General features: G+C 48.2%; 1 protein-coding gene across 8 annotated transcripts in view; it reads right to left on the reverse strand.

Annotated features, from left to right (window-relative positions):
• The window catches only part of SLC6A12 (solute carrier family 6 member 12), a 53,794-nt gene extending 32,618 nt beyond the window's left edge, over positions 1-21,176 (reverse strand). For 3 of the 8 annotated variants that reach the window (XR_006019975.1, XR_006019976.1, XM_042050285.1), the window contains exons 1-5: positions 15,686-16,191; positions 15,084-15,171; positions 5,982-6,178; positions 2,244-2,378; positions 776-916 (exon numbers count right to left, since the gene is read on the reverse strand). Coding sequence is in view for 6 of the 8 variants with exons in the window: in XM_042050285.1 (XP_041906219.1) it covers positions 776-916; positions 2,244-2,378; positions 5,982-6,178; positions 15,084-15,171; positions 15,686-15,836 (712 nt within the window). In the remaining 2 variants the exon portion in view is untranslated. Of the gene's footprint in view, positions 1-775; positions 917-2,243; positions 2,379-5,981; positions 6,179-12,958; positions 13,064-15,083; positions 15,219-15,685; positions 16,199-20,945 lie in introns of those variants that run through there. The other 5 variants (XM_042050289.1, XM_042050286.1, XM_042050290.1 and 2 more) reach the window with 5 other exon arrangements.
• Positions 21,177-21,535: the final 359 nt, after the last annotated feature.

Consider the following 21,535-nt stretch of genomic DNA (forward strand, 5'->3'; position numbering starts at 1 on the left):
GCTGGTTACTTCTGCTGGGATGGAAGGGCAGAGAGACCTGTTAGTAAAAGGCCCACAGGATAGAGAAATTTAACTAATTGCAGAAATTAACTGATGCAAGAGGAGAAGGGAGGGAACCAAGCTGCTGCCAAGCAAAACAACCTGTTCAACATGTTAAAAAAGTCCTGATAAGGACATTCACGAGGATTACCTCACATCTACCCCATCTTCCCAAGCTCAGCCCAAGCACCTTGAGTAAAGCCAAAGCCGGGTCTTCTCTGTTGGGCAGAGTTAAGTGAATTGTGAGCACAAAGAGATGAGACCCCTGCTGACTGTAACGGTATGGAGGCTGTGTGGATGTGATTAACCAGGAAAACAGTGCCCTTAGAGTTTTGTGTTACTGGTTCTTTCATTGGGAGACATGAACTGGCAAAATCCTCCAGTGCAGGCTTGGCCTGATCTATCCCAAAGCTGAGTGCACCGAGGAAACTGTTCAGGCACTGGCAGCAACCATCCCAGTAACTCCAAACAAATGGGTAGAGTAAGGGAACTGTAAGATAAACTGTTGTACCATAATAGCTAATAAAAAGCTCCTGCCACATGAGGAGGGCTCTAGATTGGCTTGAAAACTCTACCACTCACCTCTCCTGCTTGCCAGAAAATGCCTATTTTTTGGTGACATCACATTGCAGCTCATGAGAGCTTCTTATCCAAACAAAAAAAAATATTTTCAACAAAACACAAATAATTTCTGGGAATTGGAGAGAAGCTAGAAGCTGACCAAGGGAAGGTGTACCTGAGTTCCAGGGGTTATTGCAGGTGGCCCATGGTAGCACTGAAGTGAAGGAGCTGAACAGGTAGAAGAGTGCCCAGGACAGGATGATGATGTAGTAGACATTCAGATACCCCTCAATGACTTGGGAGGCATATCCAATTCCTATGAAGAAAAGCAAAGGAGGTGAGGATGGGACTGGCAACCAGCTCCAAACACATCAGACTTAACCCCGAACAAAGACACAGGTCATGCTGTGGCAAGAAGGATGCAACACCAACAACACGGCCCTCCAGAGGATTGTGCAAGATCTACATAAGGGAAAGAGGAAGGATTTTGTGACTGTGCACGCAGACAGGAAACATTGTTGGTAACTCTAGACAGGTCTGTGGTGAAACAGCCAGAAAACCTTACGCTGCTTTGAAAAATAAATTTCTGATGGCTACCATGACACTGCATTATAGTGCCTCTTCTTTAGAAAAATACAGCTCTTGCCTCTGAAGAAAAGAAATGCAGCTGAGTCTCTTACTTCTGAAAAGACTCAGGCAAAAAACATCCTCACAGCTGATACACACCATGCTCAGCTTTGGTCTTGAGTCCTGCTTGTGCCCATTGCTGATCAAGACCTCAGAAGAGTAATCAGGCCAGAAAGGCCCAGTTCAGTTATTTAAAACTGGTTGTCAGTGACCTTTGAGATGCCACTGCTGTCCAGCTCCAGGCCAGTGCCAGAGCACAGGGGTCTCCAGTGCAGGAGGTCCCAGACCCCCAGGGAGTTTCAAATAGCACTGCATGCCCATGCTCGAGCAAACTAACCAAGCTCCACTCTGCCTGAGCACAGGTTTCTCCAACTGCAGAACATGGTTAATAAGCTCTCCCCTAGACAAGAGAATTGAGGAAATTATATTCATGAATACATTAATCCCATTAAATAACCTTCCCTGGGGCCGCAGAAGTCCTGGTTCTTATCCCCGTGGCTTAACCTCAACCCCATCCCATCTCTGGGCTGTCAGACCAGTGCACACAGTCTGATTCCCCCAGTTTGCAGGATGTCAGCCTGCAAATGCTGCCACAGCAGCCCTGGGCACGGGAGCGGCAGGGAAAGCACTAGAAACCAGCTTTCCTCATCCTCTTCTCACTATTTGTTCTGGACTACACACAGGTGTTTGTATATTGACACTTCCATCCTTCCTCCTTCAAGCTGGCCATCCTGCTTCTCCTCTCTCCCAGGCTCTGAGCTCCTCAAAGCAGAGGTCGTGGTTCAGCTGGACCAGCACAGCCCCCAGCCAGCACCACACACCCTCACTCACACACAGAGGGGTCAGGGAACTGCCCCTGCACACAGCAGGCACCAGGAGGAGTAACAAGGCTGTGAGAGAGAGGATGGGAGGGAGAATAAAGGAGAAAGAAAAGCCAAATAATAATATTTTTTAAAAAGGATCTGAGCCACTAATTGTTAGGAAGTGTTGCCAGTAAATACTGTAACTGGACTCACCTTCAAAGATGGGACATATCTTTCTCCAGGCCGTCACCCCTCCCTGGCTGGTGTACTGCCCCAGCGCCGTCTCCAGGAAGAACAGGGGGATCCCACAGGTGAAGAGGAAGATGAGATAAGGGATGAGGAAGGCTCCTGCAGAGAGGGTAAAATGCTGCCTCAGAAACCTCTTCAAAAACCTTATCCTCACAACCTCTTGCCAGGTAGCTGGGACCACAGCTGGAATCAGCTACATAAACATAAATGTTTCTCAGAACTAACCGTGCAACCTCTGCTAAAGAAACAAGGCCTGCACCGCCATCATTTCTCAGAAAAAAATACAAGGGTGGTCTGTCTTGTGCTACTGCGGTGCTTCTGCATTTGGCATGGGTGAAAACCTAGAGGTAAGGAGTAGCCAGGCAAGGAGCTAAAAAAGTATAGTGCTGAAGAAATTCTCCCTGCTTCATGCTCCTGACCTCATTCCAGATTTCAGCAGGAATGGGGTGAACAAAATAACTCCTTGTTTCACATAACCACATTTGTTCTGCCTTTCATGAGAGTCACAGCAAAACTCCCACTTGCCCAGAGGATACAAACCTGGAGGCTGGTGACATTTCTTGGTAAGTAATAAATTTGCCAGGATATAAATTTACTTGAGACATATTTCACGTCAAATTTGGAAAGCAGATTGCACCAGAAGAATGGAAATAGGGGAAGAGTATCTTTCCAGCATTTTCAAAATGAAGAAGTTTAACTTCTATCTTCAAAATCCTTTTTTTTTTTGCTAAAATGTAGAGAAATGTCTGAAGAGAAATCAGCCTGAAATAGCCCCCAGACTAACCCTTGTCAAAATGGAAGAGGAGGGAGAGAAAGAACATGGCTTTTTTCCAGACACAATAACCAACATAAACAAAGCATAAGAAAAAAACCAAAAATAACAACAACTAAAAAGTTTAATGCCCTGAAAAAATGGTTTAATGCTCTGTTCAGCTGTCTGAAATTTTCTGCCTTTTCAGTTATGCTGCCAAACCAAAACACCAAATATATTCACTGCCCTGCTCAAAACCACTCCTGAGATCTCATTTTCACAGCTGACCTTCCTTCCGTCATTTCACTTTTTCCACATCCTTAGTGTAGATTTTCACACTTCCTCTCCCCTCCAAACAAGATAAGGTGACTGCTTTCCTCACTGAAACAACTGTGGCAGTCTTGCCACTTCATACAATAAACTTTTGGTAGTGAACACCTCTCTTGCCAGTGCCTGGAGAGCATCTCAGCTGCTTGCAACCAAGATGAGGGTGCCTTTCTCAGCCACTGTCCCCCCAGGCCCTCTCCTTCTGTGCCAGCACAGGCATCCACACTGGCATTCCTTCCTGTGACAATTAGCAACTAGGAACACTTGCCCTTGTTTTTAAGCCAACAGTGTTGCAATAACAAAGAACCTCCAAATTTCCCCTAAACACAGCTGTGTGTAGCTGCAGGAGACCTGGGGCCTGAGGGAAGGAGGCTGGTTCTCGGGGTCAGTCCGGTTTGCAGAGTAGGGAATGGGAACTGCAGGCCCTGAACTAGAGGCAGCAGCTGCTTTCGGTGCTGCAAGATATCTATGCCAAATCTGCAAGACAGCTTTATTATCCTGCACACAGATGACCCTTTCTGCAGATTCCAGACCCTCTCTTCTGATAGAATCTGTCGCAGAGATTGACCCATTTTGGTCTCTGAGCAACAATGGTTTTCTTACACCTCTATTGTCTTGTGTCTCTTAACTGTCCCACAGCAGTTACCAGCTGAAACTCCTGTTGTGATCCTCTCCTCAATTTGCTGCTCCACTGGAGGAGACTCAGCCTTGAGTGGGGCCCCCAGAAACAGATGCTCTTTCCTTATGCGTCAATAACAAGTTCAGGATGCTGAGCAATCAGATCAAATTTGACAGTGCAGCAATAGATAAGGTTACAGCTGGTCACTTTACAGAAAATTAGCACTATTGTTTCCATGGCATCTGTCTTTATAGCTGTATAACCATCTCAGTACATCCAAAGGTGGAGAAAGGTGACAGGACAGCAGTCTCCAGTTTGGGGGGTGAGGGTGGGACAGGGATGCAGCATTTGTAGGTGGAAAATACCTTTTTTGCAATTTCAATAACTTTTCCAATAGTGAGAATATCCTTGAGTGTCGTGGGAAAGACACTGTCCTGTACCAGAGTTCTGGTTCCCTAGAGCCCCAGAGAGAGGAAAGTACCTTCTACAGCAGTACCATACTTTTGGCAAAGGGAATGTGTGAGCTGTGAGGGAAGGACTCTCCCATCCTAACCTTTCCCAAGCCTAGCCTCGTTGCCCTCTGAATCACAGCCTTAGATATTCCAGAGTAGTTTAATTAGAAAGAAAAATGTTATTCAATAGATATTTAAAGTGAACAAAAGTAGCCTTTTCACTTATGCTAATTAGCATACAAATTGCAAGGACTACTGAACTGGGTACCACAGGCATAAACTATGCAAAGATATCATCTGAGCTCAGGGAGAAATTTTCCATGCAAACCCCATGATTCCTCTCTCAAAGCATCACTGCAGAACAGGCTCTTCAATCAGATGCACCTCCAGTGTTTCCTAACCCCCGCCCATCTGACTTGCTCTTGGTGCCTCCCATCAAAATATTGGAGGATCTGCTAAAAATCATCCCAGGTTCAAGATAAACTCAATTCCATTTTCTTTAACCATTTCTTACCATGCCCCTCTCTGGTTTGGAGGACATATTTTATTGTCTCTTGTTTAATTTGGATAAACTCCAGCAACAGCACAGAGGACAGGAATTTGGAAGGCCTCGGAAAAATTACAGAGGAGCCACTCAGCTATTGGTGAAAGCTCATGGCACCTTGGAAAAGAAAGGCCTTTGGGGCATGGTCTGCAGAGAAAGGAAGCTCAAAGAGAGGAGGGAGGAAAGCAAGTCCCAGAGCATTATTTCAAGGTGTCTCTAGAGAACAAGAACAAAAGAGAAGTTATTGCTGTATTTGACATGTAATTTGTTATTCCTCCTTTTCTTTTATAAAGTTAGATTTTGATTCACCAAGAAAAGTTAGTGACAGTCAATTATTCCCTTAAGTTTCATTTTATTGTTATAAGAAATTTTAACTTTTAACCATATAATGATCTTATTGAAGTGTTACTGCAAGAGAAAAGGAGAGCCATGAAAAGAAACAAAAGGGAAGGTGAATGAACCTTTTTTGGGGATGGATTTCCCTAGCAGTGGTTTGATCACTGTACAAATTGCTCCTGGGGAAGAGGCAGAAATCTCCTCATAGGGTCCATCAGGCCTTGGCAAGGATACCAGCAAAGGATACCAGCACTATCTAAGCCTTTCCTCCTCTGTAACAAGGGCCTGAAAAGATGGAGTTGACACCAGGAGTAGGAAAAGGGAAATATGTAGGAAGAGGTCACCGTTGGCTTTTCTGACCACTCACAGCATTTGGTATTTTCCAAAGACCAATAATTTCTTGAGATACCCAAGAGCCTTAAGTTGTTACTAGAGTTCAATTTTTTAAGAGTCTAGATTTGAGATTGCTGTTTTAAGAAAGAGTACCCGCTGGGGAGCTGGATTCACCCCTGAGTTTTTATTCCTCCTAGTTTTGGCAGGATCTAACTTGTTGAAGGAGAGAATAAGAGAGTGCCTGAGGGTACATGGGGCATAGGAGAAATGGGTTCAGGCATGCACGTGTCTCTTGTCATACCTACAGATCTGGAACAATTCATGTGTGCTGTGAACTCACCACCACCGTTCTTGTAGCAGAGGTATGGGAACCTCCACACATTACCCAGGCCAATGATCTCCCCAGCCACAGACAGCACAAACTCCATTTTGTTCTGCCACTGGCCTCTCTCTTCCATTTCCTCCACTTTTATCTCTTCAGCAGATGTAGTGGCCCCATTGGGTTCTCCTTCCTTGGATACAGTTCTTGTCATGGCTCTGTGGGACAGAAGAGAAGGAGAGCATGGGATGTAGAGAGCTGCTGCAGGACCCACTTGTGGGAAGAGGAGTGAGGGGACCAGACACCACAATAGATGTGTTCCCAGTATCAGCATGAGGTTCCCTCATCCTCTGGAAGATGGCTTCTTTAGTGTCAGCACAAAGTGTTCTCCACAAGTTACATCTGAGCTGAAGGGACAGAGGAAAGGTTGCTGTTCAGGTGAGAAGAACCCACCTGCACTAGCCCTTCATGGGACTCATCCCAGAATTCACCCTTCCCTCCCCACAGCCCCATTCCTCATCCTTCCCAAACCACCAGTGTAGTGTACCTCCATCTGCCCCTGACTAAGTGCTCTGCACCTCCATCATTGCTGGAAGCTTGCCTGGGACTTTGGAACCAGCAGTTCAGACTAAGAGAAAAGGAGCTGGAGCTGAAGCAGGGAATGGAGGCAGAAGGAGTTTCTCCTCCCTGTGTGCTTTATACAACAACTCTTTCTAGAGTGGTTTCAGACAGCAGGATAGAAATATGAATAGGATAAATAGTCTGAACAAGAATGGACAACCTACCATCTTACTTTAAGGTATTGCTAGGAGTGTTTTCTTCGACCACCAGGACACCATGTTTCACTACCACACATTCCTGCCACCTCAGCAAAACACACACACACTTTTTTGGCCTAGGCTCTCCTCAATAAAGAAGTACCAGCACCAGTCCTCCACCTTTGCCCAACCTTGCAAAGAATACAGGGCAAGGAAGCAAAGGCCCTCGGGTGAGCAAAAGGGCCTCAGCTTGTGAGGTGTTTCAGGTCTGAGCAAGGGAGTACTGAGATTAGGCAAGCTCAAGTACTGCAGTGAAAATAGTAGGGGCAAAACACCCAGCCATGGAAACACAGAGCAAAGTCACTGTTGAAAGAGGCACACTGAATATGGCTGGGCCTCTAGGGAGGCACATGAAAGACATTTTCCAGTCTACACTAAATCCTGAATCGCACATAGCATTTTCTTAATTAAGCAAAGTTAGTGGCTGCTTGTTACAAAATATATTTTTCTATCATTCACAGTCTTTTTATTGGCTATTAATTTAAATCCAGTCAAAATTAACACAGGTGCTTAACACTGAATCTTCTATCCGAATTATTCTTGCATTATTACAGACATTTGATTATGAGAAGAAACTGAAAGGTGAAGAGAGAAAGCTCCCTTTGACTTAGCTAAAAAATTTCTCCTCAAGATCTCATTCTAATGAGTTACCTGAGATAGGGATGCACATGTGAGTCCAGACAAAAACACAGACCTAACACAGAGCAGGGGAGCTGGTGAGCCGTGCCAAGGAAGTCCTAAATCTAGGTACATCTAATTGGAGGCATTACTGAGCAGAAGCTGGCCTTCACTTTCTAGAAGTGACTGGCTTTAGCCAGACATACACTTTTCTTTGTTCAGATTAGGAAACTACACTGAAAACAAGTCTCTCCAAAGCAGCAGCATCTCTGCTTCCATTCCCATCAGCTGGGACTGCAAAGAAATCAGGGCTTTGTTCCTTTGCAGCAACTTGCAAATTCGTTTTGCTGGTGGTTCGATAAGTTTTTTAATAGCACATCTCTCATTCCTTCTGTACCACCTAAAGGAACATCCCCATCTTCAGGGAGCAACAGAGACAGCAATCTGCATCACCCACAACACTCAACATTTCCACTGCCCCTGCATCTGCTCTGGGCTATTTAAATGCTCTCTCCCAGGCAAAGACCAAGCTTTGCTCTGGAGGCAGGTCAGGCCAAGGACCTCTCCCAGTCAGCACCTCAGTTGTGAGCAGGACCTCATCACCTTGGATGTCCTTTACCTTATAGGACCACCAAATCATCTGCTGACCCTTTGCACCAGGATGGCGCACCAGGACCATGATGGCAAACGATTCCCTCCCTCCTTGTGCCTGGTGTCTCTCCAGCCATGTCCCTCTGGACAAGCACCAGGTATGAGCCGTCTCATGGTGAGTAGGGACTACCAGGGAACCTGACCTAACTGGAAAGAGCAAGTGTAGACCCTAACACCTAACTGTCCTGGCAGCCAAGGAATACTGTGGCATTTGTTGTGGTGTAGTTTTCAAGGAGGCAAGCAGGAACAGGAGCTGGTGGGCCATGCTTGCACTTATCCATACAAGACAGCATCATTACCAAAGTGTCTCATTTACTTCTGTAAGTGAAATTATTTCCTAAACGCTAACCCTCTGGATATATCAGGCCCTGGGGCAAAGAAAGATGCTTGTGTATGAAAAGACAACTTCTAATGAATGTTCACAGCAAAACAAGTAGTTCTTTGACACAGGCATGTTTCCTGCCTGTTATTCAAGTAAAGACAGGAAATCAGATCTCACAGTGTAATACACCAATTGCTCTCTAAATGCCCTAGGCAACAGGCTTTGTTCCCCCATCTGCTTTCCTGAAGGGCTCATCTTATTTGCTTTGCTATCAGCAGCAGATTTCCATGGACTCTGACTGGAGGACCAAGTCTCATGCAAGACATCAACCAGCGTAAGAGAGGCTACAACAAGAACAGGGGGAGATAAACCATAGAGGAGAGCAGTCAGGGGCCAGTGAAGACCATCCTCCAGGCTAATGTAATTTCCTCTTCGAAAGCATGGCAGAAAGATCCTGGTTCCTGTTAAATTTGAGAGGTTTTTAGAGCTACTGCCAGTAACAGCTTAAATATGGGCAGTACTGCAGTGGGTACAACCAGTTTCGGTGTCAAATGCAGATGAATGAGGGCACTGAGGAAGCAACCTCTGTTTTATCCCCAGCCCTTGCCCTTTATGGTCCATATGCTGGAAAGCACCTATTTACTGGTATGGCTTGCACTGATCCAAACCACCAAGGGCTACAACACCTGTGGATCTGCATGCCAGCATGAAGGTGAATCAGCCCTCTAACAGGCTCCTACAAACCTCTAACCACACACTTAAGGAAGGTGGTGAAACCCAGGAATCAAGGTACACACCCTAAATGCTGGCTTGCAGCAGCAGCTCTGCAGCTCACCAGCAGCTCAGTGGCACAGAGGTCCTTCCAGTCCCAGCTTTGCCCCCTTCACTTAGCCCTACTGCTGGGTTGGATCGGGAGATGGAATCATCAGGTCCTCCTGCCAGCCATTTCTCAGCTTCTGAAGCCCAGGCAAAGCCTTTCTCCCCACTGCCTGCCTGCAGCAAGGCCTGCCAGCTGGCTAATCAGTTTATTCCGATGCTGCAGCACAGCCTCCTCATCTCTGAGAGGAGCAGAGCTCCACGCACTGTCAAATGTGAGAGATAAAGTAACACGTACTTAATGAAACGTGTTTGATCTGTCACAGTCCTTGGCACAGTCTAATTTGCTGCAGTCCAGGGCACGTTATCAACTACAATGATGTTTAAGTCTGGGTTTATTGAGAATGCCCCAAGAAGCTGGCAGGAGAAGACTAGCTAATTCTTTGGTTTTATTCTTTTAATGTAAGGTGGATCCAAAAGCCAGCCTATTTCTACTAATATTTGTGGTTTATTTCATTTTTGCTAGACCTGTTTCACACATGGGTGCAGAGGAGGATCACAATCAGAGAATCACCTCCTCTCACCTAGCCCTGGGAAGGGAATGCATGAGTGCCAGCCCACAGCCCCAACCCTGTCACCAGCCTCCACCTCAGGGACACCTGGACCAGGACTTGGGCTCTGTATCTGTCCTCTGACTCCTGAATAAGCCAACATGAAGGATAGAAGTTGGGATGCTGCAATGAGGAACACAGCTGGGACAAACACAGAACAGCAGGGGAGACACAGCACTTCTGCCTTGATTTTCCTGATTTAAAAAGGGGGAAAGCTATGGCTATGAAATCAAACCTTTTCAAGTGGGAACAGGTGGTGGATTAAACTGGTGCCCAAAGTTGTGGCCCTTCATGGCATGAACTACAACTTCTCCCTTCCCAAACAAAGCCATGCACGTTACACATCCCCACTACTTCCCTCTCTGCTTTGCCTGCTGTTTCTATGAGAAAACCTATTCGTACACCTCCTGGCTCTTTTCCTGAACATTTAATCCTCCTGTGCCCCTGCTCTATATGCTCTCAGGCCAGATGGGGACTCAAATAACTTCCTGTTTCCAGCTAGGAACAATTTGGTTCTCCCACAGCAGTCACAGCCACCTACTGTGTTACATGCTCCCCAACAGGCAAACATTTTCCTTTCCCTTTGGTTGCCCTCTCCTTAATACATGAGTTTGGAGTAAAGACTGTGCCCCTCACTGCTCGCCTGCACTTTTTCTGCTGTTCCTTCACCAATGTTTGGAAAAAAATCCTATGACTACTTCATTCCCAGCCTCGTTTTCCCTTTGCCATGAAGTTTTCCCAACTGCTAAAATGCCATCTGATGCAATCCACAGTCTACCCCTCTCCTGGACGCTCTCAGCCACCACCACCACCCTCTCTCCTCAGCTCCCTCTGACCCCACCGGTCCCTTCTAGAGGTGCTCTGCTGTATTTTCAGCCCTCAGCACTTGGAGGAGATGGGTTTTTTTGCCCTTCACAGAAATGACCTGTAGTCTGTCATCTTCCCACAGAGGGTAGTGGGCTCCCTCTATGCAGCTCCATAGGAAATGGTACAGGATTTGGTGCTGGGCTTGCTGCATGGAGTTAGCCATATTTTTTTCCCAAAATATTTATTGCTGGGAATATAAGAATACACCTGGGTTCATGTAGGACCTGGAAAGAGAGCAGGCAGCATGCAGGCAGCCATAGACACAGAGCAACAAGTTCCATTCTTGAACATTTGAATGGGGCAACACAGTCCCCCCTTGGTCACAAATTCTGGACTGTGTTTGCCCCACACCTACCACCATGGGATCCTTCAAGAGTGGTCACAAAGGGCAAGGCAAACCAAGGGCACCTCTGAAGCACTGTGGTCACTCAGCAGTTGCCTATGATGTGCTGAACAAACAATGCAGATATGCAGAACAGCATTTTTTGGCTTTGTTTGGAAACAAGATGCCACTGAAGGTGGGAGGTAGAAATAAAAAGAGGAGAAAGAAAGTATCATTTGAACCAAAACATAGTGCTATCCTCAGCCTCTCTCAGGGTAAAAAAGGGCTTTTTTAAAGTTACTCAGGTGAGGCAAGGAACAAGAGAGAGACAAGAGAGAGAAGCCACCTGGAGTTTTGGCGCCAGAGGAAGAAGCCAATAGCAATTCTCCTAAAGCTTTTCTTCCTGCAAGCTTACTGCCTGTTCCTGACTTCTGTCAGACAGGAGTTCATACTGCTGGGAAGTTCACATCCTCCGCTTGACCTCTTCTGCTGTTCTAGCATAAGGCAAATGAGAGGAGCACAATCTCCAGAGGGAATAGTGAAACAGAGAGAACAGCAGACAGAAATGTCTCTAAAAAGCAGCTGATAACATTTATGAGAGGAAGCACAGTGTTAAAGCTCCCTTGGACACTTGAAGGCGCTGCCTGAACTGCAGAATGAGGAATCACAGGTGACAACGCAGACAGCTGCACTGCATTTATATTTCTTGGTTTCATGTTGAAACAAGCAGCAAGCAAGCACGTAAGCTGCAATTTAAGATGGAGAGGGAAGAATCAAGAAGCAAGAAGACTGGGCTGTGTTACAAAAGGAGGAGCAGGACAACACAGAAAATTCTCTGGTTGCACAATCAGAGCCAGCAGTTAGTCGGCAGCTGAAACCCTGCGCTGCATTTTGATGGCAGGAGGTGGGGGCGACTGTGGGAGCAGAGACAGGAAATCAGGGCTCAGCGAGGAAGAGCAGAGCCAAGGTACAGCTTAAGAAACAACACGGTTGAATTAGTGCATGGGGGCTGCTACTGCAATAGGTCATCTCTGCAAGATGGACAAGAAAACACTAGCAGTGGAAGCACGTGCTTTCCGGCCAATCTAAGAGCAGCTACGGGAGCAGGGACAGCTGCTTCCAAACGGGAATGCTGCTGGAGAATGGCTCACTCCAGCTGCATATCAGAGAAAGACAAGGAAAGATGTAGAAAAACTGATCAACTCCAGGACAGCAGATGAAATTAAAATGCCTTTCATTTCAAGCAATTGTAAGTTAGTTGGCTTCTTTACACTTTCCAATTAACTTCCAGGTTCTGTGGGCTGCAGGGTATTCTGAAAGCATCTGTTCAGCAAGGTTCGTGAGGCACAGAAGGCTGATACAAGAATCAGATCCTACCTGTGTTTCTCCAATGTGAAATAAGAGCACTGCTTTTGCAGTCAGTGACTTTGCTACTTACTGAGACCAGAAAGAATGAGCTAAGGAGCAACTGTGAGTTTACTAAAGACACAAACATCTGCAATACAAGCTGCAAGAATTATAGAACCTCACCCTTCAGAGCACACACCCCCAGTGCAGGAGGGTGCCAAAGCCCCTAACAGTGCCTGCACTTTCCTGAGGATCAGTGGCAAATCTCTTGCTAAAAGCAATGTAGGCTGCTGTTCCCAGGGCCAGATCAGTCTCTGTTGGTGTCCATGGCTCACCAGCCCTGCTGCAGGCTACAGAGACGCATAGGTTGTTTCTTTCTCTAGCCTAGAAAAAAAACAGGACTAACTGATGAAGTCCATAAATGGTATCTGAATATGACCAGAAACCAGCCTTTGCATCAAACTATATACTCTCAAGACCTCCATTAAGCCCATAGTCTAGCTGTATCCAGTGCAGCACAGCAGGAAGGCCAGCCACAGCAGGATCCATCCTTCTTACAGAGCACCAGTGATAGGTCTGGTACAGACACAGATCCAGGCCCCAGTGGAGTCCCTAGAGCCACCTACCTCATGGCTGGAGGTGTCTGGCTGAAGTCCTGGGGCTGCATCAGGCTGGCTCAGAGGTCCTTGTGTGCAGCCAAAGCATGTGGCCAGCGCAGCTCCTGTCACTGGCTGGAGGAGCAGAGCAGGTGAATGGCACAGCGGGTGAAAAGTCATGCTGGCTCCTGCAAACAGGCCCCTGCACAGCAGGGCAGCGACCTGTGGTGCAGCCCAGAGGTGCTGCACAGGGACAGGACAGAGTCTGCAGGATGCCTACAGGGCTGCCACCTCTCTGGGGCAGCAATTTCACAGAGCAAGACACCAGCCAGCAGCCCTGGGCAGGTGAGATGAAGAGATGGAGGCTGCCAGCCCCCAGCCCTGCAGCTTGGCCACCTGCTGCCATTCCAGCACAGCCTGAGGCTGGGGGTGAGGGCCAGGGAAGAGTGGGAAGCAAAGCCGCTGGAGCAGGAGAGCAGAGGAGCCAGCACTGCAGCCGGTGGTTCAGAGGTGGGAGAGCAGCACAGGGAATTTGGCATCACAGTACTCTCGGCACTTGTATCTAAACTCCTCCAGGGAGGCACACCTTGCCTGACCTCCCAAAAGTGCAGCCTGAGGGCACTTGCTGTCAGTGATGGGAAAGAAACAGGGAGCACAGGGGAAGAGCACTCAAGCGAGACTCTTCCAAAAGGTAGGCAAGGTTGAGGCATGACACGTTGCCTTATGCTTCCCAGCAGGGAGGATGAGGGGAGCGAGCAACGTGTGTGGCAGAGCCCGGTCCCTCAGCACAGACACGTGTGCAGCCAGTGAGGAGGAGGGTGACAGGGGCTCCCTGCCATGACTGTCCCCTCGCTGTGCTCCCTGCTCAGCCCTGCAGAAGGATCCCAGCACCCTGTGTCACATCCTGGGCAGGCTCAGCCATCTTCAGGCGCTGCTCAGGATGAGTCATATCAGGTGAAATCAGCACAGGCAGACGCGCATGGACACCATGACTCCAGCAGTGCCGTGAGCGTTTTCCAGCAGTTCCTGCCGTAATGGCACACTGTAATGTGGTGGGACTGCATCCCACCTGCACCCTCCGAGGGGCCAGGCACCTGCTCTCCAGGCTCGGGCACCGAAACTTTCCTGTAGCCCTGCCCATGAGCACGGTCAGGTAGAGATACGGCACAAGGCTCTTTAGCCTGCCCTCTGCAGGGACCGCATCTGCAGCCATGAATCCGGCAAAGTTGGGCTGTTGCAGAGCTGCAAAGGTCAGGTCCAAGGTTCAGGCTCTCATATCAGCTGCTGTCAAAGAGGAAAAACTAGGGCAATGGCATTTCCACTGGCATGAGATGAAAGCCCTGATTAGTAGTGATTACTTTAAAAGCACTGTTGATTTAAGAAGACACAGATCAGGTGTTATGAAACCCTCATGTATTCTGCTTGCATTTGTTCACAAATATGCCCACAGATCCCAAGAGTTTAGCACATGCAGAAACTGTCTCCCTGCCTCACCCCTACAGGAACAAATTTGATGAAACCTCAGGGGCAAGAAGAACAAGAAGCGCACTCCCAGGCACACCTTTTAAAACTGCAGCCCCCAAGTCAATGCACTAGGGTCAGCACCTCTGCAGGGCAGCACAGGAGGAGAGGACTCATGCTGGCAGTAGCTGGAATGCCTACAGCCTACTCCACTCCTAGCACCTTGGCTCCTGTACCTATTATCAACCAGTTATCTCTGCCCTTCATCCCTGTCCCTGTCTCACTCACTCTCATCTCTCTCCTCAATCTTTCTGCTGTCTGAGTACTTATCTATCACTCTTTCCCTTTCTCTCTGCTGCCGCAACCTTCAGTACCAATTACCCATCCTTCAGGCACGTCTCTGCTCTCAGCTTCCTGGCACCCCCTGAGCAGCATCTCAGCCTGTCCTTTCGTTTTCCAAAGGAACCATTGAAAGATAAACCTCTTCCCTGGGTTGATCCAAACTGATTATTTGCTCCTTATTTTCCATCTCACTTCTCCTTTGCCTAACGTTGGGAAGATTTTGCCCTTGCAGATTTGCTGGCCCGCTCTCCAGAGCACGGCGAGCAGCTGGCGTGCAGCAGCTGGCTGCGGGAGCACTGCAGTCACCAGCACTCCCAGGGTGATCTGCTCAACAAGCAAACGCCCAACTCACCTGAACCCAGCGCAGGTCTTCCCCAGGCAAGCCCCTCCTGTCCTATCCTGTCCTTTCCCGTCCCACTGGAGTCCAGGCAGGGAATCCACTGAGTGCCAAAGAGATACAGCAAGAGTTAAGGCAGAGACTACCCTCTCTCCTCCTCCTGCCCCACCCCTTCCACCAGCTCCCCCCACCAAATTATCACCCAGCTCATGTGTGGGTGGTGGGACTTAGGGAGGGGAGGTGCATCAGCACAGAAGAACTTTCTCCCCTATTCCCTTACCACATGCACCTCTCCAGACCTTGAACTGTGGCCCTGACAAGAAAGCAAGATGAGAAAACAGCCACAGGCGGGCAGGGTAAATGCCCAGAGTTTGAAAATATCAACTGCAGCAGTCAGGGAGTAACTCCACGTCCTCTTGTCCTCGGCAGGGTGGGAACTCTTCCCTTGCAGACCCCACAGCATGGCCCAGGCTGGCTGCCACATATTCCCACTGTTCTAGGGCTCCACCACTTTAGTGGGATAGGGGCATCCCTCAATGTCATCCTACAAACATGCAGAATGAATCTCCATGAAGCACTACATTAAACTTTCTTCTGTGGCCAAGCTCAAGACTCACCAACACCATCCAGCAGGTGGAGCAAAAGGCAGCGGGTGGCTGAAGGGGGAACGCTTGCTCTGGGGTCACGCAGCCCCCTCAGTGCCTGTGCCGTATGCTGGGAGTACAAACACAGCTCATGGGACAGAGCTCTGTCAGCAAGGAGAGGCATTGCTGGAGTCTTTACAGTGTCTGGGTGCTCACTAGAAGTGAGCAATCCCTCTGTGCCTTTGCCCTGGCAGCTTTCTTTGTATCCATCTCAGCCTTGATGTGCTTTTCCGGAGCTTCTCATGAGCAACACCAGTAGCAGGCATTCCAGTTACACCGTTTTTCTCAAGATACTTCAGCTCAGCTTCTCTCTTTTTCTTTTTAATGGTTGTGTTTAATGCTATCACTGTTTTGTCTTTTGCTTTGTCTGTTAATGTGCCTGCCAAACTCCTACTGACCTTTTCATGCACCCATGTGGTCAAACCAGAGCAGCATGTGGGAGGGAACATGGGACATACCCAACACGTGCTCAGCTATGTCTGGACTCACCAGAGGAGCATTTCTCAGCCCCTCAGTGGGAAACACAGGAGCTGACAAAAGGCCTCAATGCCACAGTGTGGGGAAGAAGTAGGTTTACCTGCCTGCACACTCTGTAGAGATAGTTTCTAATGCTGTCTCTAGAAAATCCTCCACGGGTGCTAGAAGCCAGTGAATCAGATCCCATTAGAGCATGCTGGACTGCCCTGGGGACAAACGATGCTGCAGAGATGTGTAAGGGGAATCAACCCTGGGCTGGCTGGGATCCTCAGGACAAACCACTGAGGCCAGTGCTGGAGGCAGTAGGAGAAAACGTCTCCATTTACCTGGGGCTGTTTCTGGGATTAAACACTCCAAGCATGCCATTGTCAAAGCTCTGGCTTTCACCTACCCCATGGGCTGGTTGAGAGGATTGGTCTCATACCCAAAGAAATACAGGCTGATTCTTCCTTTGTGAGATCTGGCATCAACATCAGAGGGGACAGGCTACGTCTTCTACCTCTTAGGGGCTGTCTCCAAAGTCCTGAAAGACGGCAAGGTGAAGAGCATGTGCTGGCTCTGCATTGCCTCTGACCCTGCTCATGGAGGACAGTGCCACTGCCTGTTCTGTCACAGAGGACTGGCATGACCCAGCACAACTGAGAAAAAGGTGCAATAGAGGTTATCCAGATATGAAAAGGGGATTGAGATAAGCCTAGGTAAGCAGAGCTGACCTAAAAACTTGATTTATCCATACTGAAGGGTTGCACAGGAACATCGCAGGGTTTTTGCAAAGCTGTAGATGGGAAATGACCTGTGACATTAAGGTAAAACAAGAAGAAAGTCAACCTAAATGAAAACTTTATCCAGCAATGTGTGAAAATCATTCTCCAGGAGGGAAAAAAAAGGCTATTTTTGTTTTCCAGCCCAGAAGGTACCAGAAGTTACACTCAGGCTTCAGAGTTTCCCACCAGGCAATAATTCACAGGGGTTTTAAATCCTGCTATGGGCACAGGGCATATTTTCACCACACCAGCTTCTATGAGAGGAATTTCACTAGTGTGATGACCCAGATTGAAAACCAAAAATCACCTGAGCAGCTCAACTGATGGGGTACAGACTGGGCTCAGTCCCATCCTAGGAGAGAGCCAGGAAAGGGCTCTCCCTGACCACCAATTGCCACCTTCGCTGGCACAGTCAGCCCTGAGCAGGGACTCTGGGCTGAGCAGCTGTGTAGGTAGGACAGGGCTGCTAAAGGATGTGACAATCTGACTGCAGGTCACCCCATAATGTGTGCTCCTCCTCCGTAAGTGTGGGTGAGGTTGCTCTTAAACACTCATCCCCAAAAGGGAAGCACTGCTTGCAATAAATCCTGGAAATGTCCAAAGCATCCCCCATCCCAGGCAGCATGAACCCCTCCCAGACCTGGGACCCCCTTGTTGTGACCTGTGACTCACACACCAGCAGCACTCAGATCTCCATATCTCTCCTACGGTGCATCCTGAGGAAGCCCCATTCCTGCACCCAAGGGTGCACAGGGGAACTGGGGCAGCACTGCTGTCCGACCACACAGAGGTACCCACTCTCTCTGCAGTTGCTAGCTCAGAGCCAGCTGCACGGGTTTCCTTCTCCTCTCATGAGCAGAGTAAGAAAACTCTCTTTGAAAGGACCAGATTCCCTCAACCTGGCAGGCCCAGAGCTGCTGAAGACCAGGACTCAGGCTGCTGCGCCAACCTTTGGCCCAAAGGATGGCTAATCCCTACCTCAGATCTGTCCTGCACCTCCTCAAAGCTGTCCTCTTCCCCACCCTGCTCACTGCCTGCCAGCTGGCAGTGCCCTCTTGCCTCTCCTTTTACCATTTCTTTTCTTGGAACACATGCTGGCTTTTCCTATCATCTGGGTGTCCCCACCCTTTCAAGCCAGCTCTGACATGCCTGCTGAAGAGCCAGCCCAGATCAGCAGGCTGCCAACCTCAGGGCCATGCTCTCTGGCAGCAGCAAGGCCTGGAACCCCCGAGCCAGTGAGACACAAGGCTTCAAGGCAAAACAACTCAAATCTCCTCCTAGCCCAGATTTTGGGAGAGGTTTGTCAGCATGACACCCTGTGGGTGAATCCAAGCTGTGCTTTACAAGCATTAGAGGCTGCAGAAGCAGTTGCTGGGGCAGTTGTTGGAGTCAGCGGAGCCTGCAGCCCTGGCTGCCCCCCTCGCTGAGCCACCTGCAGGGAGAAGCCACGGCTGCCCATGTTTGCCCAGAATAATCCTGCCTTGTAACACTTTTGCTAACAAAATAGGAGAAACTCTGGTTCCCCCATGGGCACAACACTGCTGCTTCTTATGCTGAGAACATGCCTTGCTGACTGAACAGTATGTTTGCAGGGAATTTTCCCCTAGGCATTAGTATAATTTATTTTTTATGTTTATGGCTAATTTCTGCTTGAGTAAGCCTGTGACTTCTGACAACAGTTTCACTGTAACTAATCACAAGCGAACATAACCAAAGCAACAAGAGCTAATGAGGCCCCACAGAACCCCGACAGGCTCCAGCAGCCACAGCACCGCTCTCCTGCTGGGCTCCAAGGGAGGAGAAGGCTGCCAGGAGCCTTTATCTTTGGAAGTACAGGCAGGGTAAGACATCCCGTTTCACAGCATTCCTGGTACGGGAGAGGATGAGGCAAGGGCAAATGGCTTAGGAGCCCAGAGTCAGCAATAAAGGTGGTCAGCAGGGAGGACTGGCAATGCTGGGGAGACATCTGTACAGCCTCTCTGAGCCCCACAGCAACACTCACTCTTGATCAGAGACCAAGAGGATCACAGAACAAAGGCAGGCAGAGGACACGAGGGTAGGTGCCTGTTTGCTCCTGCTTTCCCTCCCTGCTTCCTCAGGGCAGCTGAGCCTGGTGTTGTGGGACATGTGACAGCAAACACCTCTGATGCACAGGGCACAAGGATGTGAAGGACAAGGTCAGATGGAGACACAGAGAGGCACCTGTTGCTGCTGCCCAAGGTGTTGCAACTCTGGGCAGGTCAGGTGGAGAAGGGGGTAACCAAACCACTGATAACTTCTTGGAAGTAACAGCTTCCCAAATGTGCCTTTGTGCTCCCCCACACATGCTTCCCTTATCTTTGCCATGCAGATCCCCCTCCTGCAGGCTGCTAATGATGTTAGCACACAAGGGCTCAGCCAAACGCCTGCTCTGTGAGATATGCTCATTTGCACCTGCCTGTAGGACACACTTAACAGATTATTTGGGGATCTCTGCTTTACAGGATAAGGTATCCCTCGAGTTAACATGTTCATCTTACTCTGTTCTCTCCATTTATGCACCATGGCATCCAACACATCCACTCTTCTTGTCACCAAAATGTGCAACATGACTCACAATACATGCTTCTACAACAGCCATGAAAAATTGCCTTGTAGACATCACTAAAGGTGAAAGGAAAAAGACTTCTCAAGCATCTGTTCAAACATCCCAGGATTTGGGATGCTCTCCATGACAGCAGATGCATCCTCATCCACAGGTCTGTCCCTCAGATCTGAAGTCTTTTCCCTGCCCTATGTGAGCATCTCCATCCATGGACAAGTAGGGCTGAGTTTTCTCCCCAGGCACCACTGACCCAGAAACGGAAAAGCAGAGCCTGGTTTTCATGGACAGATGGATGGACAGGTCATTCCAATCACCAATGACCTGGGGCAGAATCTCAGGGACTTCTTTATTTGTAGGTGAACTTCTCATTTGAAAAAAAAGGAAAAAAACCCCAAAACCAAACAAAAACCAAACCAACAAAAACCCCACAAAACAAACCAAACAAAACCAAAAATCACAACCACCACCACCACCAAACGATCCATGAAAAAAAAGGCTCTTTAATCTCATGCCTGTTATCTAGTAAGTAATGGGTTGAATTCTCAGACTAAGTTGTAGATTTTGTATTCTGAAGGTGGGAAATACCCAGTGACCACACACCTCTTGTCTAAAGAGAGATCAGCATCTCCCAGCTGGTTAAAGTATGGTGCAAATTCCACAGACTGCAAGGCTGATCTTGGATGCAATGAAAATCCCTTTCACCATATTCCAAATCATAAACAGTCACTGTATGCTGAAATCACCATATTCCAAATTTCACCAAAATTTTTTTTTAAGCATGGGGTCTTAAAAGTGCTGGGAAAAAAATTTCATGTCTGGAAATTTCAAATAAATTAATTTCAAATTTAGTTCATCAACCTTTTCAATGACCAAGATAGAATATACTTGGTTCATATGTCAAGCCAGGTGTCATCAAATCTAATACTTTCCTTAAAGTCCTGTCAGAAACAAGACACTAATTTAAGAGTATTCAGCAAAACATTTGGTTCTCTCGCTTATCTGACCTACCTAGCTCATCCAATGTTTTACAGCAATCGGGTCATGTAAGAACACAGGCTTGGGAGATTTCCTGGCTTGTATATAACCAGATCAACAAGCCACATGCCCAATTCACTGGACACCAGTCTATTTTGAAACAAAGAAAGTCACAAGCCTTTCAGCAAACTCACACTTTGCCTCCATGCAGCCAAGTAGACTTTCTGTATCAGCCAGATTTTAGAGATAGCTGCAGACAATCACAGTTTTCTATTATGGTTAAAATATCTTCCCAGTGGGACAAACCTGTTATAGATAGTACTGGAAAATGAAAGTATAATTCTATTTAAGGTTAAAATTGCATGAATAAAAATTCTGTTACTGGAATTTCTGTATTGAACTCAGTTCTCTCATTTCTAGCAGTAATTTTTACCAGCCAGTTCCGTATCCACGTGGCAGGGCAGCTGGTTGGCTCTGTCTTCCTTCCGTTGTGAGTCTCCTCCAAAAGGGGCTTTCCCTGGATTTCTGGATTCTTTACTACCCTTAGCTCATGCATGAGCACCTTGAAGCGCAGTCGTAGCAGGAGAATCTGGAGCTCTGAGGCTTTTAGGCCGCCCATGAAAACTGTGGCAGCCAGCTGAGCTCCCGACCTCCCAGTGTTCTCCAGAGGCAGGGAGGGAGACATGCAGAAACTTGAGATTTTGATGTGGGAGGTGCAGACCTACCAAGGGGGCAACCCATGGTTGCACATGCAGCCTAGTAAAAGGAACCCACCCACCTCACAGTCCCTGTGGAAAATAGGCTGGGAAAAGGGAAAACAGGCTGGTAGTGAGGTTTCCACAGCCATGCTGGAAGGAGCCAGAGAAGCCCTGGAGGGCCACAGCTCCGAGGGCGCTCCCTCCCGGAGGTGAAATCTGCACCGCCACAGAGCCTCCCGGCAGCAGATCCCCTCCGTGCTCATCGCACTTTCACAGCCTCCAGAAACAAAGGTCCGCAAACTCCTTTCCGTCACAGACCTATCTC

This window comes from Corvus kubaryi, unplaced genomic scaffold, assembly GCF_017639235.1.
Source record: "Corvus kubaryi isolate FWS band 111438036 unplaced genomic scaffold, C.kubaryi_AGA036_p1.0 72, whole genome shotgun sequence".
NCBI lineage: Eukaryota > Metazoa > Chordata > Aves > Passeriformes > Corvidae > Corvus > Corvus kubaryi.